At 41.5% G+C, this 25,961-nt stretch overlaps 1 protein-coding gene across 9 annotated transcripts in view; it reads right to left on the bottom strand.

Moving 5' to 3' along the window:
* Positions 1-3,695, bottom strand: part of kirrel3b (kirre like nephrin family adhesion molecule 3b) — a 204,286-nt gene extending 200,591 nt beyond the window's left edge. For 8 of the 9 annotated variants that reach the window (XM_061681921.1, XM_061681923.1, XM_061681927.1 and 5 more), the window contains exons 1-2: positions 3,462-3,695; positions 3,279-3,347 (exon numbers count right to left, since the gene is read on the bottom strand). In XM_061681921.1, coding sequence (XP_061537905.1) covers positions 3,279-3,321 — 43 coding nt within the window. In that variant the 5' untranslated portion in view covers positions 3,322-3,347; positions 3,462-3,695. Of the gene's footprint in view, positions 1-3,278; positions 3,348-3,433 lie in introns of all 9 variants that reach the window. The other variant, XM_061681922.1, reaches the window with a different exon arrangement.
* Between the last annotated feature and the right edge of the window lie 22,266 nt (positions 3,696-25,961).

The following is a 25,961-nucleotide window of genomic DNA, read 5'->3' as shown; positions in this document are numbered from 1 at the left end:
CAAAATTATTACATGACATCTGAATTACGGAAGGCATTTACACTTGGGGGGAAAAAAAAAAAAAAAAAGAAACACGTTAATCACGGAGGTATCAAACTCACGCTTGGCAACTCATGAATGGTCACCACTAATGCCATAAATTCTAACTGCTCATCCCTACTGTCACAATGGGTGCATTGGCCAAATCCCATTCTTAAACCAGCTAAAAAGCAAGGGCTACCAGCTCGTACAAAAAAATTCATAAAACATGTTTCAGCTTCGTAATTGCTTTTTAATCATCCTCCCATCCATCCGTCCATTCTCTAATAAATAGTTATTCCACTCTTTGAGTCACGCCATTGTCAATGAGCCCATGTTCAGAGGGACGAGAGTAGGACCGGAAATGGCGTGGGCTGACTCTGCTCCATTCATGGGCGTAGGACGGTTTAACGTTAACTCCGTTTAATCTTAACTGGTTCGGGCACTGGAATTCGTCACCCAACTTCGGCAAAATCCTTTGCATTGTACAGGACAGCAAACTTCTCTTCACCCTAAATCGGAATGACGTCGCATAGAATTAAAAAACATGTCAGTAAAGTACGATACAGTACAGTACAATACAGTACAGTAACAGCAGCGATTAAAAAAACTATTGTGATTAAAAATTTTAATCAAAATCACCCTAATATTAAGAAACAAAGAGAAGGTAAGTATATACAGTTTATGTTTTTCTGTCTGGCAAATCCACTGTAAGGCTATTCTTACCCTCCGCCTCCCTCTCCTGGTCTTCACATTTTTCACCCACTGCCTGACAGAAGCTGAAGTTGTCAATCTCTCAAGAACACAAAACTAAGAGCGATGGAGTGAGCCAAAAGGGATAGCTGGAGAGGGAGCGAGAAAGGTGTCGCTGCCAGTTGAGGAGCCAAATCAAAACACCAAGACGAGTGTCACACGTTTGGTGTAATGTATGGCTCAGACGGAAGAAGAGAGCAATGAGGGTGTGGGGAGATAGACAATGTTCTGGGAAAGCTTGGCCTCGGTTGAATGTGTTCCTGGACACCGTTTCCTGAATCCCACGGACTTGCTGAGTCATTCATCACTAGCAGGAAAGATGACCGCGAAAAAGAAAAGGTGCCCTTGATGCAGTAACAACATAAACGGGATGGAGAGCGTCTCTAGATTTGCACTTAATGGGAGTGCAGAAAAAAAAAATGCTGTGTGCCTCTGTAAATAGTCTCTTTTTTCATTTTCCCATTTTCATGCTCTCTTCAACTCTCGCACTTGTTGTGTAGGACATCTCTCTGCTGCCAAAAGTCCCCTCTGCCCCATGTTCATAAAAACAAGATTGTTTTCTGAGAGGCTTTCTGCTGACACTGACTTGCCACATAAACAGAGCATAATTTGCACGACAACAGTCAGGTTTACTGGGAAGCACTTTTGTTTCCCTTACCCTCCCCAGAGGCCTGCATGGGGAAGGTACGTCGTTATCCCCTGTTTACATGGCGGACGAATACGCTATATTATATATTATAGTAATAACCAATGGTGCCACTTTATTTGAGTTGAAATATGCTGTTTATAGTTGTTTTGGGTGAATAAAACTGAGCCACTGATTGTATGTGGATGAGAATATGATGATTGCATGTCATAAAGTGCAAAATAAAGTGTTCTAGTGGGTAACATTACTAGAAAAGCATTCACGCTGTACATAGGAAATGGGATTAAATCTAAATGATGCATTGTACTGTTCGCAGTAGGGATAGGACAAAATATTGATATTGCAATATATCATAACACATGAAGAAACCAACATGCAATTTATATATTGCTGCTGTCTGATTAAATTATCCTCCATCCACTGTCAACACTGCAAAACAACTGACAGAAACAAGTTCTATTGCTTTTCAACAAGCATAGCCTCTTACCGTAAGATGTGTCCATCAATATTTGTGGTTATTTTATTGTTACCGGTACATTTAAGCAAAAAAAACATGGTTCACTTACACATAACTCTCGTAAAAAAAAAACTAAATTTATGTTTACCTTATTCCATTACAGAAACATCACAACGTATAGTAGGTGTTTTTTCTTCCACTATATTAGCATTATTAATATATTAGCATCAATTCCAGCAGATGCTTAAAACTGATAAGGCTGATTATGTATTTTGATGTCACAGTAAGTACAGATGGCACTGTAGAGGTGATGCAATTTCAGAAAATAACTAAAACAACAAAGGCAACGTAAATGGCATCTAAAACATGACTGGCATCCCAGTACCCGATCTTATATCATGAAATTGGAAAGTAAGAGGCACAAAGTGGACAACCGCTCTGGAAGAAGGGAATTAGACTGTCAGTGTTTTACAATTACAGTCTATAAAGCATTTTCCCTCATGCAAAACATGAAGTCAGCATGAAAGTGTAACCACAGCAAAGTGACGTGATGTATAAGTGGTGTTATTTCCTCTGAGCTATAAATCAACGCGTCAAAAAGCCCTCTTGGCCACATTTGTTGTCAACAATAAGGCTGGGCTATTTGCCTTATAAAAATAGTTTGGCTTTCTCTGTTCACTGAGTAAGAGACCTTTGGTAACGTTGAGTGAAACAGGTGGCAGCAGTGTGAATAGTCCCGGAGACAGTAAACTGGACCAGGCAGAAGGCGTTCCTCTTTTTTTTTTTTCCTCTTTTTTTTGCAACAACCACCCAGTGGCAAACTGGAAAGCCATCAAGTCCATCTTTATTCTGACCACAAACTGAGCTGTCCAAAAGCAATAAGAAAGAAAAAAAAAAAAGAGCCTGAGTAATGTGAATTCTAAAACGCTTTCTCTCTCTTTTCTTTCTGCCAGAATGCCCGTTTGCTGGACTCAATGGGAAAGGGCTGTCAATTCAAAGCAATGTGGCTCAAGAGTAAACGCTTGACTGGACTGGGGTTAGAAGGCTTTGCGTGTGTGTGTGTGTGTGTGTGTGTGTGTGTGTGTGTGTGTGTGTGTGTGTGTCTATGTGACAGGAATACCAACCTCACAGAGAGAGTATTTAACTTGTCGGCTTTGACTGCAATGACGGAGTGACGGAGAAAAGCGCAGAATCGGGGAAAAGACAAAACAGGAGACTTAAAGATCCCTCCTGTCTTAGACTTAAGAGTGCACATCTAAGTATATACAATCCCACATGCTAGCACGCACAATCAGACATGGCATGAAAGGGAGAAGTCAAACCTACGCATTCCAGTAAGTCACCCAGCCGTCACACTCAATTAAAATGAGACAAACAAATAACTTCAAATGTGTAAAATCCTACCGTGTCCAAAGATCCACAGGAGCAGAAGAACCCGAGGGATCATTATTGAGAGTGTAAGAGTGGCAAAACCTATGAAAACAAAACAGTGGGGTTGTGTGAAGTTGGCAGGCACAAGAAGACACAGTGCTCCTCTGTGCTGCTGGACGGATGCTTACAGCCCTCCTTTTTAGTGTGCCCGTTTACCAGAGGAAAGCCGCTATAGTGTCTTCAGTTCTTCGCCAATCCTCCTCCTCCTTCTGTCTTTTTCCAGCGTGTCAGACTTGAGAATTGCCGGAGGTGAGCTCAGGCTCACATGCTCTTCTCCTGATGGGAGCTTCTTGTACTTTCACTGTCTTCTCTGGCTCACTCGCACAGCGTCTCGCTGGCCGTCCATACTCCGGCTCATCAGCGCTCACTCGTCCCGTCTCTCTCTATCACGCTCTCTCTCTCTTGCTCGACTACTCGCAACACCGTCATTGGGGATGAAGCTGAGAGACTCCTCCTTCTCCCAGAAAGTATGTACAAGGTGCATGTCCTCTGGCAATGGGAGCAGTCGTGGGAGAAACAGAGGGTGCAGCTCTAATTAGAATCAGAATACAAGCAGCATGGCAGCTTTATCCTCCTCCTCCCAGATAGACCCTTGTCCCCTTCTTTTAGGATTCTTTAGTTTGTTTGTTTGTTTGTTTGTTTTTTCCCTAGCATTCCATACAGGAGACTTTGGTTTCCCGGAAAATTGATAAAGATCACATTCACTTCTAAAAACAAAAAGTCTCAAATATAAGCAGTCAATGCATTGTCAAGAGAAAGGAGAAAAAAAAAGTTGTTTTTGGTTTCCGTTGACAATTTTTTTTAAATACCGGTAGATAAATGAAGGGATAATGTTACAAGGATGAAAAGCTGTGATATTATTCGCTTAAAAGTTTTTTTCCGAGAATGGGTGTCATGAGAAATGAGTGAGGCTTCGGTGCATGGTGTTAGCACGACTGTCTTTATTTTCCCTTGAGTGCAGTAACAAACACGTTCTCACTGGTAACCACCAGAGGTGGGACCAAGTCATTGCCAGAGGTGGGACCAAGTCTCAAGTCTTTGCCCTCAAGTCCCGAGTCAAGTACCAAGTCGAGAGTGCGAAGTCCCGAGTCAAGCCTAAAATTGAGACATGGTTGATTGAAGACTTTAAATTACCTGTAGGTGTGAATGTGTGTGCGAATAGTTGTGTGTTTATATGTGCCCTGTGATTGGCTGGCGACCAGTTCAGGGTGTACCCCGCCTCTCGCCCGAAGATAGCTGGGATGGGCTCCAGCATGCCCGCGACCCTAGTGAGGGTAAGTGGTTCAGAAAATGGATGGATGGATGTATATATTATATACTGCATTTATATATTTTATATCTTTTAAAAGCCACATTTATTTATCAAAACAAATTTGATAAACAAGTGCATTGAACCTTTATAAAGGAAACTTGGGGACAGATCAAAATTTGCACCTGCAAAGCCAATCGTCAAGGCGTGAGCTTAGTTTATTTCCCCATTAAAACTGATAGGTTTTTAGCTATTCTCTGAAAATGCTATGGTATGACTTACCTTTCTCACTTTGTTTCTGAAGTGACATTAAACAGACCTGTCACAAATATGAATTTGAATCCACTCATGCTGCAATTACTCATCAAGTATTTTAGATAATCAACAGTATTTTTCGTAAATTGACATCGTGTGCATTAAGCAGGAAATTGCATTTTCTTGTCTACATACATTTCTAGTAAGGCAATTTCAAACACAAATATGAAAAGATCTCATTCAAACTTGTCATTTCTTGTGAGTAACAAAAACATAAGGCATTAATTAAAAAAAAAAAAAAAAAAAAAAAAAAAAGACAAACAAGTTTGTCATCTTGTTATAGAGGTACAATTTTATCCAACTGTGATGTCGCAGTCAGAACACAAAAGGCACTGTAAAAATATTGTGTCAAAAAGAAGCAAAGAAAAGGACACGAAGAAGACTGCAGTTGCATGCCAAATAGATGATAGCTGTGTGCTGATCGCTAAAGGTAAATAAAGTGAATAAAAAATGAAATACAGTATAAGACTGGTTCTTGAGAGCACTACACTGACTAAACGAGACCGTAATGAACAGGAAGCCCATACAGTGCATGACCAGTGCGCTGTGTAACTATCACGCTATTGCGTTATGTCGAATCATGCTCTAAAGTTTGTGTGTGAAGTGATTCAATTACAATGAAGTAATTCAATTACAGTAAGTTAGCAACCATCAATTTATGTCATGTTGTAATGTTGGTTTGACCTGACTGATTAGAATACATGACCTGACTAGAGCAGTGATTTCCAACCTTTATGGAGTGAAGGCACATATTCATCCAAGATGGCGCCTACCAGTGTGATCGCCTCGGTAACGCGCTCTTTAGTATTGTCTTTGTTTTTGTGTTTTTCGTCCGTCTTTGGAGACCTTACACGACTCACTTACACAAGGGGAGACCTGCTAACCATCAAGGAGGCTACTCCGGACTTTCTGTCACCAACTTTCGAAAATCCGCTCAGTTTTTTTCCCCGAGTTACTCACCGGAGCGGCGTCCGCGGTTTTCGGCGCATGGATGCGGAAGCGGCGCCACAGAGGAAAACGAGCCGGCATTCAGGTGAAACTCCGCAAGAGAGGACACAGATTGGCGTTCCCGTCGATCCACCTCGCGAATGTACGCTCCCTACCCAACAAAATGGACGAGCTTCATCTTCTGTTAAAGACCAGTAAAGACTTCGGACGTTCCGCGGCCATGTGCTTCACGGAGACCTGGCTTTGCGACGCTGTACCCGATGGCGCCGTCATGCTTCCCGGCTTCAACATTCATCGAGCGGACCGCGACATGGAATCATCGGGGAAAACGAAGGGCGGCGGGATATGCCTCCATATAAACGAAAAATGGTGTACGGACGTCACGGTGCTCAGCACACACTGTAGCCCGCATCTGGAGTCGCTGTTTTTGAACTGTAAACCATTTTACTCGCCACGTGAGTTTGCATCGTTTATACTGGTTGGAGTCTATATTACACCGCAAGCTAACACGAACGCCGCATTGCTAACGCTCGCCGAACAAGTCAACGAAATTGAAAAAAAACACCCTGACTCACCCCTCATTATTCTCGGGGACTTTAACAAAGCTAAACTCAACCACGAACTCCCTAAATACAAGCAGCACATCGACTGTCCTACCAGGGAAAATAATACTTTAGACCACTGCTACACTACGGTAAGAAACGCATACCGTGCTATACCTCGTGCAGCCCTGGGCTCGTCTGATCACTGCTTAATTCACTTAATACCGACGTACAAGCAAGAACTTAAATGTGCGAAGCCAACAGTGAAAACAGTCAAAAAGTGGACCAATGAAGCCAAGATGGAACTTCAAAGCTGTTTAGACTGCACAGACTGGAGTGTCTTTGAAAATTCAGCTGGCAGCCTGGATGAATATACGGACACTGTCACATCCTATATCAGTTTCTGTGAAGAGGTTTGTGTACCAACAAAATCATTTCGGACATTCAACAACCACAAGCCGTGGTTCACTGCTAAACTTAAGCAGCTTCGCCAAGCTAAGGAAGATGCATATCAGAGCGGGGACAGGGCCCTGTATAATCGAGCTAGAAACCAGCTTACTAAAGAAATTAACATTGCAAAGAGGATCTATGCAGCAAAGTTGGAAAAACAGTTTAGCGCGAACGACTCAAAAACAGTCTGGCATGCATTCCAATCGCTGACTAATTACAAGCGACGATCCCCCCAAGCTGAGAACAATAGCACACTAGCCAACGACTTGAATACCTTCTATTGCAGATTTGAAAAGGACAGTTTCACTCCACACACCCACCCGGCCGCACCCGCGACCACAATCGCACCTCTGACTTCTGCGTTAACCATCCATGAACAGGATGTGAGACGCATCTTCAAAAAACAGAAGATTAACAAAGCGGCAGGACCGGACCATGTGTCCCCATCCTGCCTCAAAGTCTGCGCGGACCAGCTCGCTCCAGTCTTCACTCATATCTTTAACAGATCTTTGGAAATATGCGAAGTTCCATCCTGTTTCAAACGCTCCACCATCATTCCAGTCCCCAAGAAACCTGCAATCTCTGGTCTGAATGACTACAGGCCTGTCGCTTTGACATCTGTGGTCATGAAGTCCTTTGAACGTCTCGTGCTGGACCACCTCAAGAGTGTCACAGGTCCCCTGCTGGACCCCCTGCAGTTTGCCTACCAAGCGAACAGGTCTGCGGATGATGCAGTCAACATGGGACTGCACTTCATCCTAGAACACCTCGACAGTGCAGGGACCTACGCGAGGATCCTGTTCGTGGACTTCAGCTCAGCGTTCAACACCATCATCCCTGAACTCCTTTCAACCAAGCTTCTCCAGCTCAGCGTCTCACCTGCCATCTGCCAGTGGATTTACAGATTTCTGACGGGCAGGACACAGCAGGTCAGGCTGGGGGAGGCCACCTCATCCACACGCAGCATCAGCACTGGGGCGCCCCAAGGTTGTGTCCTCTCTCCGCTGCTCTTCTCTCTCTACACGAACGACTGCACCTCAGCGAACCAGACTGTCAAGCTCCTGAAGTTTGCAGATGACACCACTGTCATCGGCCTCATCAAGGACGGTGACGAGTCTGCATATCGACAGGAAGCGGAGCGGCTGGAGCTGTGGTGCGGCCGACACAACCTGGAGCTGAACACGCTCAAGACGGTAGAGATGATCGTGGACTTCAGAAGGCATCATTCGCCACAGCTGCCCCTCACGTTGTCCAGCTGCCTTGTGTCAACCGTCGAGACCTTCAAGTTCCTGGGAATTACAATCTCTCAGGACCTGAAGTGGGCGACCAACATCAACTCCGTCCTCAAAAAGGCCCAGCAGAGGATGTACTTCCTGCGGCTTCTGAGAAAGCACGGCCTGCCACCGGAGCTGCTGAGACAGTTCTACACAGCGGTCATCGAATCGGTCCTGTGTTCTTCCATCACAGTCTGGTTCGGTGCTGCTACAAAAAAGGACAAACTCCGACTGCAACGGACAATCAAAACTGCTGAAAGGATTGTCGGTACCCCCCTACCCACCATTGAGGACTTGCACGCTGCCAGAACTAAGACAAGGGCGTGCAAAATCCTCTCGGACCGTCTGCACCCCAGTCACCAGCTCTTCCAGCTCCTTCCCTCAGGTAGGCGCTACCGATCAACGCAAACTAGAACTAGTAGACATTCCAACAGCTTCTTCCCTCTTGCGATCAACTTCTTAAACATCTAACCTATAATTCCATTACAACAAGCTGGAAATTTTTTGACTTGAGTTCGTTGCCACATTTCTGTGGGGCCAATTACGTATTACTCGTGCACTCACTGTAGTTGTCTCGCCATGCTGCACTATTTGCATATACTGGCCACTCATGCCAGAGTAGCATCTGCTCCATTTGCACACTGATTGAGGAGTATCTGTAACATTTGCACAACCAACATTGTCCCAGATGATCGCACTACTCGTCACTTTAAACCGGATACACTCCTTGAAGTCTCAGCGCCCTTTGCACAATGGTCATTGCACCGGAATATTGCAATATTAGTCGTTCGAACTGCTCTAAGTGCTAGAGGACTCTGCATCTTTTTACACAATTGTTTTTTGTCAATGTCTTTATGTCCCCAAAGTGTTCTGTAAATTGACTGTCTGTTGTACTAGAGCGGCTCCAACTACCGGAGACAAATTCCTTGTGTGTTTTGGACATACTTGGCAAATAAAGATGATTCTGATTCTGATTTTACAATTGGAAAATCTCAGGGCACACCAACAAACACAAATGTCACAAAAAGACAAAATAGGAGAGCATTTATTTGTTCTGTCTGTCACTATGCCTCATTGGCATAAACAGAGGAACAAAGATACATTATTTATTGTAAATGAATAATTTTTTGAGCAGTTAAGTAAATGTTGATCATTTCAACCAGCACACCTAAAGATCATTCATGGCACACTAATGTGCCACGGGAATCACTGGACTAGAGAATACTTTTGAAGATACTCGGTATACAGTGCACAAGTATATTTAAATGAACAAGTCATTTAAATTGACATTGCTCCATCTTGTGATCGGATCGGTGATCGGTTATCAGTTTTTTTAAACTCGCTGATCGCCCCCAAAAATTATGATCGTGTAAAGCCTACTTCATACTGGTCGTTGTAAACTTCAATCCTGCTCCTCTCTCTCATCTACTAACAGCTTCACACAACAAGTGCAACTCGAGGGGAAAAACTGTGACTGCTGTATTCTCAACAGAAATATAAAGGGATGGCCTTGTATAGTTTAGCTCTAATAATATTTTTAATTATTTAATGATTGTATTATTATTATTTATATTTTCTTTTATATTTTATAGACAGCACTGTTACAGCTGCGATTGGTGTTAATGTACTATATTATATATATAATACTATATAAACAAAGCTGAGTTGAGATTTAGCAGCGTGTTCTTGGTCATCATGAGGTGGTGTCCCCCAGCCTCACCTGCTGTGTCATGCCTGTCAGGAAGCTGTAAATCTACTGGCAGATTGCAGGGGAGACACTGAGCTGGAGAAGCTTGGAGGAGAGGAGTTCGGGGATGATGGTGTTGAACACAGAGCTGAAGTCCACGAACAAGATCCTCGCGTAGGTTACCTCTCCGCCGAGGTGTTCTATGATGAAGTGCAGTCCCATGTTGACTGCATCATCCGCAGACCTGTTGGCTCGGTAGGGTAACTACAGGGGGTCCAGCAGGGGACCTCTGACAATCTTGAGGTTGTCCAGCACGAGGCGTTCAAAGGACTTCATAACCACTGATGTCAGGGCGACAGGCCTGAAACCATTCAGACCAGAGATTGCAGGTTTCTTGGGGACTGGGATGATGGTGGACCGTTTAAAACAGGATGGTACTTCGGACAGTTCCAGAGATCTATTGAAGATCTGTGTGAAGACTGGAGCGAGCTGGTCCACGTAGACTTTGAGGCAGGATGGGGACACAAGGTCTGGGCCTGCCGCTTTGTTAAGCTTTTTTTATAATGTAATGTAATGTAATGTTTTGCTGTGCGAAAATCTCTGCCAACATACAAAGCTTTCCAAAAAAAATAAAAAATACATGTATACATACTGTATATGAAAGGTGAAACACAACAAGGGAAAACCTATAAAGCTCCAATGTAAAACACTCACAGGGGATGAACCTTAAAGGACATAGAAACAAGGATAACTTTCTCACAAAACGCGAACACACACACACACACACTTAACTCCTCAAGCATTTTATTAGCAGTGCTGTTCCTTACGGGAGTACATGGTATCCACAATCTTTTCGTCTAAATAGATGGCTATTTTCCATCAAAAAGAGTCATCGGGGAAAGTTGAGGTTCCTATTATTATCGAGACTTCCCTGAGAAAAACCTTTGAGAAGGTTTCTATTGTCATGCTGACATGGACATGGAAAAAGTGAAAATGCAAAAAGCAATGATATAACATAATTCACAGTGTCATTAAGCCCATGTCACTCTGTTCTGTGTCTGAAAAGAACATGCACATGATGGATATTATAGACGCTTGTATCTTGTTCTTCTAATCTTTGGCAGTGTGAATAAAAGCATTTTTTTGTGACCAAGAGTACCACATTCTGTGTCTCTCAACCTGTGTGAATCCATCCATCCATCCGTTTTCTGAGCCGCTTCTCCTCACTAGGGTCGCGGGCATGCTGGAGCCTATCCCAGGTATCATTGGGCAGGAGGCAGGGTCCACCCTGAACTGGTTGCCAGCCAATCGCAGGGCACATACAAACAAACAACCATTCGCACTCACAGTCACACCTACTGGCAATTTAGAGTCTCCAATTAATGCATGTTTTTGGGATGTGGGAGGAAACCGGAGTGCCCGGAATAAACCCACGCAGGCACGGGGACAACATGCAAACTCCACACAGGCAGGTCCGGGGATTGAACCCGGGTCCTCAGAACTGTGAGGCTGACGCTCTAACCAGTCGGCCACCGTGCCACCGGCTTTATAAATCCCACAAAGATTAATGAAATTTGCTTATAAACCTTATTTATTTATTATTGTAATGCTCTGAGTGCCTTGCAAAGCGCTACGTAAGTGGTGTGCATTAGTATTATTATTATTGTTGTTAAGGTAACCAAGACAATCAGTAAATTCAAATGTAAGAATAAACATTTTAGGAGATAAAAAAAAATAATTAAACAAGGGATAGGTTTTGGTATTCACACAGTCAATTTAGGTATCTCCCAATCTACAGGTTTATTTTAGTTCAGTGTTATTTTGTCTGATGTTGCCTGGGTGATTTGTGAGCTAAAAAAAAAAAAAAAATACAAATTAAAATAAAATAGGCTACTTCACTTGCAATGCAAGCACAAAATAAAATGCAGATGCAATTGTTTGAGAATGGTACTCACAAATCCCCAGTTCTGGCGATAGATACTGCTGGCGGCAAGAGAAGCGACCACTCCATGCATTGCAAGCCGCTCACCAAAGCAGCTTAGCCAAAGCTCAAACCAGACGAGAGAGATCTACAGCAGAGTCCAAACAGAGTATCCATAGTTCGCTGTACATTAAAAAGTCTGTCTTTAGTTTTGAATCATATTTTAACCTCCATACTTTGCATACAAGAGGCAAACAAAACGCGTGCATTAACGTTAGCATGCTACGTTGCTAATCATAATTAGCATTTTTCTTTACTACACAAAACATTCCTCTGAGCACAACAAAAAAATACATCAAGTACTCACTTTAAATCAGTTACAAATAATCCAAAACGAACGAGTAGACTCTGCAATTGGATGTTTGGCATTGGCTTGGCTCCCTGTTTTGAGCCACAGTCCAAAATGGACAATCATTGGAATGCTCTTTCGAGAACCTTCCAAGTTAAACTACGCCGACTACAACCTAATTGGACATTAAAGGTGCGTCATCCAATGAAATTAAAGAAACCAAAAGCTTGACATGTACAGTTAGGTAAAAAGAAACTACACCATCATTGTACATTTTACGGACTTGCTATGAACAAATAAACATCATAAAACAAAACAAAGTGGTTGAAATAATTGACATGAAAAAGTTAAACTTTATCAGACTTAACAATTTATGTCAGTACATTAGACATACAATTTAATTAGAAATAAACTTCGTTTGATCACTTTCAGTTACAGTTTATTCAGAAATAATGCTTTGTGTTAATCTGTGCCAAGAATAATTTTTTGAGTGGATTTCCTACCTTTTTTATTCACAATTCAGAAAAATAAAGACTTGAGTAACACTCCAGTAAAAAAGATCTATAACAGGGGTCACCAATGCAGTGCCCGCAGGCACCAGGTTGGCCCCAAGGACCCCAAGCCTGTTCTAAAAAATAGCTTACAAGTCATGTGACATTGTGATTTTCTAGAAACACTGTAGAAATTATCACATGAAAATGTAAACACTGGCGGCGCTTTATAGAAATAGTGTTGCATATTTATTTTTATGTCTTCTAATTATTATGAGACATAATTAACATGATCAGTGTCTTCAAATAAATTAATATCATTATTATTAATAATGACATAATAATAACATATTATTGAAGGTAATTTGAGTAAATTTGTCATTTTAGAAGTGTGTGTCAAACTGGTAGCCCTTCGCATTAATCAGTACCCAAGAAGTAGCTCTAAGCTTCAAAAATGTTGGTGACCCCTGCACTATAACATTATAATGATTAACAGTAGCATAACATTATCACATTAAAACAGCAATAGCATAATCTATCTGACGGTCAAGACCATGTAATGCCAAAAACAGGTTTGTGCACACTTAGACCCCAAGTGGTGCTCAAGCACCTACTTTTTAGCCCTGGGTGAAAAAAAGAGCCCTTTTGACTTGTTGCTTGATGCAACTAATTTTTTCTTCATTTGTCAACATGTAATAAAATAAAAATTACCCTCTGTGTCATAAATTACGCCATGTTTTGATGACATTGATACTTTTTAAATTAGTTTACATTTTTTTGTATACCCTTCTTCTGACTAATATATAATAAGACCCCTGTGATGCTGATCTCTCCGGACCAAGGCTTGTGTTGTAAGACACAAAAAATGTCAGGAAAAGCTTTCTAGAACATCTGAAATTTACTTGAGTTTAATCAGAGTTACTTTAAATGGTGGTAGTTGTGTGTCGACTTCAGTTTATCATGAATTTGAATGTAATTGTTTAATTACCAACATGGCCACATCCCCGTTTATAAGAGGGGATGTGCACTTTTTATTTTTTACTTCCTCTTTTTTTTTTTTAATATAGTTTTTTTTCAGTTGAGTTCCAGGAACAGGTACATGCTAGGTTAAGTAATAGTGGGAAAAAAACAAAGTTTTAAAGTGCAGCTTTCATTTTTGTACATTAACCTGCCATTGCATTGCATTGAACATGGACTTATATTCACTGTAGCTTCCCTTCACCTCCTTTGTTTATAGTTGTATTACTGGGCGTGAGGGGTGGTGGTCCATTTGTCGTGCCCCTCCCTTTGGGACTGGTCGGGGTGCTTTGGTTGGGCTGAGGAACCGCCCTGTGTACTGGGGAGAGGGTGGCGTCCCCCTGGCTGGATGGATAAATTTTTAATGCTTAAAAATAAGTATTATTCTTATAACAAAAGCTTTAAATTTACTGTTTTACAAATAATTTACAACTAATAAGGCACTTTATTATTTCTTTCTGAAGGGTCAAATTATAGAAAATGACTTACTTTACTCACTTTACTTACTTACTTACTTACTGACTTTAGTCACTAGAATATAATGTTTTTGCGGTTAAATATTATGTTGCTGACTTGTCAAAGAAGCCCAGTAAGCCATATAAAGACAAAAAAGCTGAATTCCATATGTAATTCCTCATTTCTGTTCAAAATGGTAACACAGAAGTGAAATGTCGAGCTCAATGAAAATCAAATTTCTCCTCATTTTTTTACGCCCAAGTGGGTAGTAACGTGTTACATTTACTCTGTTACATTTACTCAAGTAACATTTTCAATAAACTGTACTTGTCAGAGTCCTTTAAATACACTGTACTTTTTACTTTTATTTGAGTATTTATGTGAAGAAGGATCGATTTTTACTCCATTACAATGATCTACATGCCGTTCGCTCCTTTTATTTATCCATTAATGCGTGTGCACGTCTATTTTTAGACTCCTTCTCAACTTCCGCATAGGGCGGCCGTTGCGCCAATCAAACGGGATCACTAGTTTAATTTGACTCCAATTCACCAATCAGACGACACTAGGCAGTCACATGACCGTGCACGTAGCCTTCACGACCCAATCAAAATGACTCATTTTTGGGAAAAAACAACAGCCGCACGAGTGCGTTTACAGACCAAAAAACAACAGCTTTGTCATGCAGCTCTTCATTTGTGACTGGTTATTTAAGCCCACTTCTAACTTCAGAAAACATCTTATGGTAAATTGCAGATGTTTCTATTGTTGTTTTGGCAGTGGATATGGCAAAATTAGCACAATCCCTATGGTGTCGCACGCGCACACACAATCACTAAGACTGGTCAGCAAACAGCTTCGTCTTTGACTTATTCACTCAAAGCAAACAGCTTTGAGTGAATAAGTGAATAAAGCAGATAATTTCTGTCGGCCCAATGCATGTGTTGTTGGTTTTTGGGCAGATGTGTCGACTCCAATATATATATATATATATATATATATATATATATATATATATATATATATATATATTATAATTTGATGTTCATGCTCTGATTTAAAAAAAAATATATCAGAAGTTACTCAGAAATGACTCTTTACTTGAGTAGTTTTTTCATTGAGAACCTTCTTACTCTTACTCAAGTAAATATTTGGATGACTACTTTTTACTTTCACTTGAGTCATATTATTCGAAAGTCACAGTACTTTTACTTGAGTACAATATTTGGCTACTCTACCCACCTCTGTTTTTAGGCACTAAAAAACTGTATGCTTTTCTTCAAGCAATACGCATTTCTGTCAAACCGTTTTGTTAATTTACTCCCTGAGTCCACACTGACCGCAGAGAAGAAATATTCTAACATTCAACTTTACAGTCTTTATTAGAGGTAAGAATAAATTCTGAACTTTAGCCACACAAATCTTTTTAGCCTCTCAAGTGCTGAAGGAGATTTCGTCAAATGTACCCTGTGGGCAGCCATGTAATTTATTCTGACATAAATCCTCAACAAGGTATGTTTTGTGCTATGCTAAGATATAGATTTGTTTGCCCTGTTGATGGTCAGCAGTATCCAGCCCAACACAGCTTGTCAAGGGTCAAAGGGCTTTGCATAAATCAAGTGCTTTTCTCACAGTGGTAAATTGGTGCATGTGGTTTTAACATGGGATATGCTCTTAATTGCAAATGTTTCTCAAGATCTTCATCCATCCATTTTCTGAGTCGCTTCTCCTCACTAGGGTCGTGGGCGTGCTGGAGCCTATCCCAGCTATCATCGGGCAGGAGGCGGGGTACACCCTGAACTGGTTGCCAGCCAATCATAGGGCACATACAAACAAACAACCATTCACTCTCACAGTCACACCTATGGGCAGTTTAGAGTTGTCAATTAACCTAGCATGCATGTTTTTGGGATGTGGGAGGAAAACGGAGTGCCGGGAGAAAACCCACGCAGGCACGGGGAGAACATGCAAACTCCAAACATGTAGTGTGAAGTTGTTCATCGATGAGCGAGAGGATCACAATGGAAGTCTCTAAAGACTCCACCGACCGATGTGAGTGCTAAATGTTGAAATTGTAATCCTCCGGTCACAGCATGCATCATGTCACTCAATCAAGTGCAGTTTTCTAAGAGCCGTTAATTTCTGAAAAACTGATCAATCATCACCAAAATTTATGTACATCTTGACTCGTGCCCACTTTAACTTCTGAAATTATCAAAACGATAATCCCAGTAATTGAGATGCTGTGCACGTTAAGCCTTTTTCTCCCCATAAGCACTCACTTGAGAAAAAGCTTAATGCTGCTTAAAGTCTAAAAACTGTAATCAATCGTCACTAAAATGTATGTGGACATCTCTACTCATGACAACTTCAACCTCTGAAAATATCAGAAGAATAACCCCAGGATTACGGTTGCTGTGCACGTTAAGCTTTTTCTTTAGGGGAAAAGGCTTAATCAATGAAAGTCAAATCAGCAATTTACTTTTTAATCCATTTATTGTATTGGTATGTATGTCTTCATTTTTTAAATCAGAGTTTGTTCCATTGTATTGGAATTGTATGTACTGTACTGTACATGGAAATAAGGTTTGACAAAAAAAAGCACCAAACATGCTGCTGCATTGAAGCAAAAAAAATAAAATAAAAATTTGATGTGCTGTTTCAGTCCATAGCTTGTTGAAACAAGTGTTGAAGTGTTTTCAAGCTGTTTTAATTAAAATGCAGATGGCCAAATCTTTGTACTAAATTGTTGGTTGAACACAGGGGTCAAATTTGTTCTCATTGTGACTGTTTCTAGATCAGAATAATATCCATGAAGAAAAAATATGGGTATTGGGTGTACTTTATAAAAAATATTACTTTTAGACTGGTTGTCCGTGTCTATATGTGCCCTGCGACTGATTGACGACCAGATTAGGGTGTAATCCGCCTTTCGCCCGAAGTCATCTGGGATAGGCTCCAGTGCCCTGAGACCCTAACCAGGATAAGCGGTGTTGAGAATGGATGGATTAATTTTAGACAGTTTTTATCAATTAAAACATCACAATTAATACCCAGAATGTCTAAGACAACTTGATGGTTTGCTACATTTAATATTTTACTTATTTATTATTATTTTGTGTTGTCGTGGCCATTACTGACATTGATGTCGATGTAGGTTGCAGGTTTTTTTTTTTTTTTATGTATTCAAGTAATGTAAACACAATAGACCTCCGAAAATTAGATATAGTTTTTGATATATATTTTTTTTTTTTGTAATTTGGCAGAATTTCTCTATAATTGTCATTTTCCTTTTGTTTTTATGAGATTTTGATATATTTGCAATTGGCAGAATGTCTCTATAATTCTCATTTTAACTTTGTTTTAATGAGATTTTTGTAATAAACCAATAACACTGTTGTTGATTACTGTACAATAAATGTTTGTGCAACAATTAAATAGCCAGTATTTGTACTGATCCTGTCTTTTTTCATTTATTTTTGTAATTGTTTTTAATAACTTAAGGAAAACATGATTCTCAGTTAAACCACTGGTGTCATTGTACCAACTGTAAGTTGTTGAAATCCTGTGGAAAAATACTACAGTATCATCCTGTATTTACACATACCAGGACACTGCTCTACTTTTTCTTTCACGTTATTAAATTCCATTTATTGTATTCTGTTTTACCTTCATTGGATGGTGAGTGAGATTTTTGTAATTTGGCCATCTGATCCAACATCATCACATGAATTCATTATTTCTTCTGCAATAATAGAGGAGATGCAACCTTTATAACTTGAAGACACAGTATGTTATTTATTGTATGGGAAAAGAAAACTAAATTAGTGTCGTGTAATGTATAGCAGTGTAGCATCAATCAGATGAAGAATCCATGAAAGATTTATTTTTGCACAGGCCTTGGTGGACACTTTAAAGGTTCTCCAATCAGGAAGTGTTTGCTTGAAGCACATACAGTGGGCACAGAAAGTTTTCAGACCCCCTTAAATATTTCACTCTTTGTTATATTGCAGCTGTAGCGGACATGCACGCCACAACTTTGAGGCGTCACAGAGACTTGTGACCACCTGAGAACTCCCACTCCTCCACGCTGCCCTGCTGTGAGACAGCGACAAGGACAAAGCCTGGTGTACATCAAGTGGACCTTCACCTAATTAGCAGCTTCCCGTCAAATATTGATTCCTGTCTTCAAAAGACCCCTTCCCGGACCAAATGGTTGGGGAAGACTATGTGGTTAATATCCACTGATGTGCATGAGGCTTCACCCACTGGCGTTGAGAGGAACTGCAAGCGCCAGAACTTGTGGACGGGCCTCTGATGTTTGTTAACAGAAGATAACATGTCCGTTTTTATATCTTGCAAACTCTGTAGAAATATTTCAAATGTATGCCTTGATGTCTGTGTCCCCATTCTCACTTTGACAGGTCCTCTGCAAGATTTTGAAAGCTGTTCATGATTTGAAATCAAACAGTACGAAATGTTGTATTGAACAATAAGCAACCCATCTGCCACGACCAAAGTTTAAATAATGATTCTATGCGTGAGAGTACAAAGTTGGGAGTCTTGGAGATAAATATTATTTCAAAAACACATTTACTCAAATTTGCAGACAAGATTCAGGCTGGTGGGCGTGGTTTTCTCCAAGTCGACACTCCCTCTCCCTATGCCCCGCACCTGGGGTATTTAACTCTAAACTCACACCTTTCTCGTTGAACTGGACTGGAGTAGAGTTGAGTTGAGGCTTCTTTTTCCTTCTGTGTTGGTAGCTCGCCAGCTGGGTGGCCTCTGGCCACCCCTCCCCTTTCTTTTGTTCCCTTTATGTCGTCGGGCACCTCCGGGTGCCCCCACTTGCGGGAACGCCCGCCGCAGCCAAGCTGGTGGCGTTTTTGATCGAAGAAGTCGAGGATGCGGCTCCGATCACTTTCCCTAGCCACGATCGGTCGGCGGAACCTCCACGAGCAACTGCTGGCATCCCTGACGGATCCCGCAAGCTTCTGAGGGCCAGATCTCGGCTCGCCACCAGGTCAACCGGCAGGGAAGTTATGAGCGCATCCCAAACGGGACAACAACTTTCCTTTCCCATTTCTTTTTTGTTTTTTCTTCAACAAAACCTGCTTCGTTTCCGCCTGAAGTCCAGAGGAAGACCACCCCAAAGACCAGCCGATCTGCGTTTGTGAGTCGACACTGCAATCCTTACTATGATGTACAACATCAGTGCATAATAATTGTGGGGAAATTACTAGCTTCATACACAATCCCAACTTTGCATTCTCTCGCTCTGACTCAATGCATTTAACACGCTCATTTAGTTTCGCCCATTAGCTCATTTAGTTTCATTTAGTTTATGTCCTAATTTCCATTTTCGTACACCTTATTTTCTCTCTTTCGTTTCCCCTTAGTGTTATTTTCTTGTTGTAGTTTGTAGTTGTGGGTTTCATTAAATATACCATAAAATTCCACTCGTGGTTGTATTTTGTGTGTGTTCTGAATTTAAGTAAATCTCTGTAACCTAGGACTCAAAATGTCAGAGTGTAGCAACCTACAGATCATGAGACTGATTTAAAAAGGTTTGTTGTCATTTCGCCTAAAGTTAAACTTGAAAAATTTGACATGGTGCCCTTTTCAAGACATTAGTTTGATTTTTAACAATTAAATTAAACTTACGATAAACTGGAAGTAACGCAAACGTCTTATTACTTTCTCCTAACTTAATTACAATTACAATCCTAAATTAATTACAATTCTTATTTCATACATAATCGCTACACAGCCATTTATTAAAATCATTTAAGTTAATTTTATTCCCTCATTAACGTACAGACAGCACCCCATATTGACAGAAAAAAATGTAATTGTTGAAATTTTTGCTGATATATTAAAAAAGAAAAACTGAAATATCACACAGCTATAAGTATTCAGACCCTTTGCTGTGACACTCATATATTTAACTCGGGTGCTCTCCATTTCTTCTGATCATCCTTAAAATAGTTCTACATCTTCATTGGAGTACAGCTGTGTTTTATTATACTGATTGGACTTGATTAGGAAAGCCACACCCCTGTCTATATAAGAGCTTACAGCTCACAGTGCATGTCAGCGCAAATGAGAATCATGAGGTCAAAGGAACAGCCTGAAGAGCTCAGAAACAGAATTGTGGAACGGCGCAGATCTGGCCAAGGTTCCAAAAACATTTCTGCTGCACTTAAGGTTCCTAAGAGCACAGTGGCCTCCATAATCCTGAAATGGAAGACTTTGGGACAAAAATGTAAAGGATCAGCAAAACACATTTAATTTTATTTTCCACGGTATTCATGTTAAATTGTAATGCATTTCAGAAAAAAATAATCATTAAGCAAAACACAATAAATAAAAAAATTAGATGCTCTTTGTTCAGTCATCATTCAAAATATATATATATAAAAAAAAGAAATTTCACAAATTCTGCCAGGGTATGTAAACGTATGAAAACGTATATTATATAGAATTTGGATTCCAAAAAAATCCAAGATGGCGCCTACCAGTGTGGTCGCCTCGGTAACGCGCTCTTTAGTATTGTCTTTGTTTTTGTGTTTTTCGTCCGTCTTTGGAGACCTTACACGACTCACTTACACAAGGGGAGACCTGCTAACCATCAAGGAGGCTACTCCGGACTTTCTGTCACCAACTTTCGAAAATCCGCTCAGTTTTTTCCCCGAGTTACTCACCGGAGCGGCGTCTGCGGTTTTCGGCGCATGGATGCGGAAGCGGCGCCACAGAGGAAAACGAGCCGGCATTCAGGTGAAACTCCGCAAGAGAGGACACAGATTGGCGTTCCCGTCGATCCACCTCGCGAATGTACGCTCCCTACCAAACAAAATGGACGAGCTTCATCTTCTGTTAAAGACCAGTAAAGACTTCGGACGTTCCGCGGCCATGTGCTTCACGGAGACCTGGCTTTGCGACGCTGTACCCGATGGCGCCGTCACGCTTCCCGGCTTCAACATTCATCGAGCGGAGCGCGACATGGAATCATCGGGGAAAACGAAGGGCGGCGGGATATGCCTCCATATCAACGAAAAATGGTGTACGGACTTCACGGTGCTCAGCACACACTGTAGCCCGCATCTGGAGTCGCTGTTTTTGAACTGTAAACCATTTTACTCGCCACGTGAGTTTGCATCGTTTATACTGGCTGGAGTCTATATTACACCGCAAGCTAACACGAACGCCGCATTGCTAACGCTCGCCGAACAAGTCAACGAAATTGAAAAAAAACACCCTGACTCACCCCTCATTATTCTCGGGGACTTTAACAAAGCTAAACTCAACCACGAACCCCCTAAATACAAGCAGCACATCGACTGTCCTACCAGGGAAAATAATACTTTAGACCACTGCTACACTACGGTAAAAAACGCATACCGTGCTATACCTCGTGCAGCCCTGGGCTCGTCTGATCACTGCTTAATTCACTTAATACCGACGTACAAGCAAGAACTTAAATGTGAGAAGCCAACAGTGAAAACAGTCAAAAAGTGGACCAATGAAGCCGAGATGGAACTTCAAAGCTGTTTAGACTGCACAGACTGGAGTGTCTTTGAAAATTCAGCTGGCAGCCTGGATGAATATACGGACACTGTCACATCCTATATCAGTTTCTGTGAAGAGGTTTGTGTACCAACAAAATCATTTCGGACATTCAAGAACAACAAGCCGTGGTTCACTGCTAAACTTAAGCAGCTTCGCCAAGCTAAGGAAGATGCATATCAGAGCGGGACAGGGCCCTGTATAATCGAGCTAGAAACCAGCTTACTAAAGAAATTAACATTGCAAAGAGGATCTATGCAGCAAAGTTGGAAAAACAGTTTAGCGCGAACGACTCAAAAACAGTCTGGCGTGCATTCCAATCGCTGACTAATTACAAGCGACGATCCCCCCAAGCTGAGAACAATAGCACACTAGCCAACGACTTGAATACCTTCTATTGCAGATTTGAAAAGGACAGTTTCACTCCACACACCCACCCGGCCGCACCCGCGACCACAACCGCACCTCTGACTTCTGCGTTAATCATCCATGAACAGGATGTGAGACGCATCTTCAAACAACAGAAGATTAACAAAGTGGCAGGACCGGACCATGTGTCCCCATCCTGCCTCAAAGTCTGCGCGGACCAGCTCGCTCCAGTCTTCACTCAGATCTTTAACAGATCTTTGGAAATATGCGAAGTTCCATCCTGTTTCAAACGCTCCACCATCATTCCAGTCCCCAAGAAACCTGCAATCTCTGGTGTGAATGACTACAGGCCTGTCGCTTTGACATCTGTGGTCATGAAGTCCTTTGAACGTCTCGTGCTGGACCACCTCAAGAGTGTCACAGGTCCCCTGCTGGACCCCCTGCAGTTTGCCTACCAAGCGAACAGGTCTGCGGATGATGCAGTCAACATGGGACTGCACTTCATCCTAGAACACCTTGACAGTGCAGGGACCTACGCGAGGATCCTGTTCGTGGACTTCAGCTCAGCGTTCAACACCATCATCCCTGAACTCCTTTCAACCAAGCTTCTCCAGCTCAGCGTCTCACCTGCCATCTGCCAGTGGATCTACAGCTTTCTGACGGACAGGACACAGCAGGTCAGGCTGTGGGAGGCCACCTCATCCACACGCAGCATCAGCACTGGGGCGCCCCAAGGTTGTGTCCTCTCTCCGCTGCTCTTCTCTCTCTACACGAACGACTGCACCTCAGCGAACCCGACTGTCAAGCTCCTGAAGTTTGCAGATGACACCACTGTCATCGGCCTCATCAAGGACGGTGACGAGTCTGCATATCGACAGGAAGCGGAGCGGCTGGAGCTGTGGTGCGGCCGACACAACCTGGAGCTGAACACGCTCAAGACGGTAGAGATGATCGTGGACTTCAGGAGGCATCCTTCGCCACAGCTGCCCCTCACGTTGTCCAGCTGCCTTGTGTCAACCGTCGAGACCTTCAAGTTCCTGGGAATTACAATCTCTCAGGACCTGAAGTGGGCGACCAACATCAACTCCGTCCTCAAAAAGGCCCAGCAGAGGATGTACTTCCTGCGGCTTCTGAGAAAGCACGGCCTGTCACCGGAGCTGCTGAGACAGTTCTACACAGCGGTCATCGAATCAGTCCTGTGTTCTTCCATCACAGTCTGGTTTGGTGCTGCTACAAAAAAGGACAAACTCCGACTGCAACGGACAATCAAAACTGCTGAAAGGATTGTCGGTACCCCCCTACCCATTGAGGACTTGCACGCTGCCAGAACTAAGACAAGGGCGTGCAAAATCCTCTCGGACCGTCTGCACCCCGGTCACCAGCTCTTCCAGCTCCTTCCCTCAGGTAGGCGCTACCGATCAACGCAAACTAGAACTAGTAGACATTCCAACAGCTTCTTCCCTCTTGCGATCAACTTCTTAAACACCTAACCTATAATTCCATTACAACAAGCTGGAAATTTTTTGACTTGAGTTCGTTGCCACATTTCTGTGGGGCCAATTACGTATTACTCGTGCACTCACTGTAGTTGTCTCGCCATGCTGCACTATTTGCATATTCTGGCCACTCATGCCAGAGTAGCATCTGCTCCATTTGCACACTGATTGAGGAGTATCTGTAACATTTGCACAACCAACATTGTCCCAGATGATCGCACTACTCGTCACTTTAAACCGGATACACTCCTTGAAGTCTCAGCGCCCTTTGCACAATGGTCATTGCACCGGACTATTGCAATATTAGTCGTTCGAACAGCTCTAAGTGCTAGAAGACTCTGCATCTTTTTGCACAATTGTTTTTTGTCAATGTCTTTATGTCCCTAAAGTGTTCTGTAAATTGACTGTCTGTTGTACTAGAGCGGCTCCAACTACCGGAGACAAATTCCTTGTGTGTTTTGGACATACTTGGCAAATAAAGATGATTCTGATTCTGATGAGCACAACTGTACCAGGAGTCAATACTTTACCCAAATCAATGCCAAGAGGTGTTTGAATTGTCTTGAATTAATTCAATTTGACTGAGGTATTTATTATAAGCAGCTGTAGATATACAATGACTTAAATATACAGTGTATCACAATAAATACACACTGTACAGTATTATCTTCTAGACCTTTGTAGCAAAAATAGGAAATGCCAGTAATTCTTTTTTTTTTTTTTTTTTTTTTTTTTTTTTTTTTGGAACAGTGAACCCAATTCAAAATTTTGAATTGTGAACTATGAAATGAACAAGTACATTTTAAGATATGTGAACTTTGAACTAGTTCGTGTAGAAAATGAACTTTCCCATCACTGTTGACATGGTGATGTGAGAGGAGGGTGTTGCTAGGTAGGTTGGTACTATGTGTTTTGTTTCCACTTTATATCATTCATGTGATCCTGTTTTCATATTGTCTCTGAGACAAATTTCTCCCTGGTAGAGACCAATGAAGTAACGAACTTGATTGTGAAGTGAGGATATCTAATTCCATGATTTGTCTTTACGTTGCCATGGGCCATATCAAAATTGCCACATTGTGAGAAAACTACTGGATTTTGTTACTGTAGTCTAAACATCAAGGCTTGAGTACCAACCTGCTCTATCTAAATTTTCATTAAGATTCATGCATTAATTGCCCGGAAATTAAGGATTATTGTTAGTGAATGTATTTTACTATTGAGGAAAGCAGAAATGAGGAAAAATTCCAAGATGCATAGCTTTATCTGGATCAACATCATCATTTTAAGGATGTACTGAATTCAGACAGATTGTCACGCCTAACCAAGGTTTAAGGAAATTGGTTCCATCATTTTTGTGTAATGGTACTAGCTATCCAACAATCAAACAGAAATGGAAATATAACATCTCTGGTGGTGGAAAATTATTCAGAAAAATATGATAAAGTATTATCTTTGATAGAGATAACATGGTAGATTGAAGGCGCAGAGGAAAATGCAGCCTTAGCTGAATGTGCCTGAATTCATCTTTGCATAGGCTTTCATCCTTGTTTTTAGGTTAAGTAACAGTTGCCAACTTATTATTTTTTCACTTGTTTGCCAGGTAAAGATATTAAAATGTTACTTAAAATACTGCACGTAAAGTTATTAAAGCCTTTACGGTGGCTATAGTTTGACTTTAGAATATATTATTTCTGTTTCCATCACAATTCAATAGCAAAAAGACAACAAAGGCAACACAAATAAATCGAGCAGTGATTAGATTGTGGTTGACTTTTAAGTTCCATTGTAATCAAATTCAGTACAATGATGTATGATGCACTGCTACAAAATGGGGACAATGTATTGTCATGTTCTATTCTGGTGTCAACACAAATGTAAAAGTAGCCTAGCTTGTCTAATTGCATGGTCAGAGCCTACATAATATGGTTATCTAGTCAACAGTAACATCACTCTGAAGGGCCCTAAACAGAATGGATGAGGAGCCTTGCAATTGATGGAAAAAATTAAAGGGCACATAAAGTATTCCCAACACTAGTGAATCAGTTTTCCTCAACAGTTTCAACAAAATAGCGTGCATTTCATTTGGGGATGGGTAAGCGTGTGGTGGTGGGGGTTGTTTGGCACTCATGCTGTCAGAGAATACAAGCAAAATCTACAGCCCACAGTGAATCTAGAGTTTTTTAAAATATATTTTAATGGCTTGTCTTGTCCTTTACAAGGCTTACAATCTGATTATTAGTGTTGGAGGACAGGGGGCTAATTGAAATGTCACTCAACACTCAAGTGTCTTTATTCTGTTTTTAGTGCTGAGAGAGGGGAATTATTCATTTGCCTAAAAGACAATTTCCAAAAGCCAAAATAGTGATGTATGATTTATTGTCATAAAAAAATGCAACAGACAAAAATGGGGAATCCTGCAGTTTGCTTCTATCTGTGACAGTGATTAACCTCTTTCGTCTCAGGTCAAAGCAAGACAGTTTTTCTTTGCCTTGTTAATTAAGTCTGCAGCAGGAAGGCAGGGCT

This window comes from Phycodurus eques, chromosome 7, assembly GCF_024500275.1.
Source record: "Phycodurus eques isolate BA_2022a chromosome 7, UOR_Pequ_1.1, whole genome shotgun sequence".
Lineage (NCBI taxonomy): Eukaryota > Metazoa > Chordata > Actinopteri > Syngnathiformes > Syngnathidae > Phycodurus > Phycodurus eques.
This window is presented reverse-complemented; position numbering and strand designations above follow the sequence as displayed.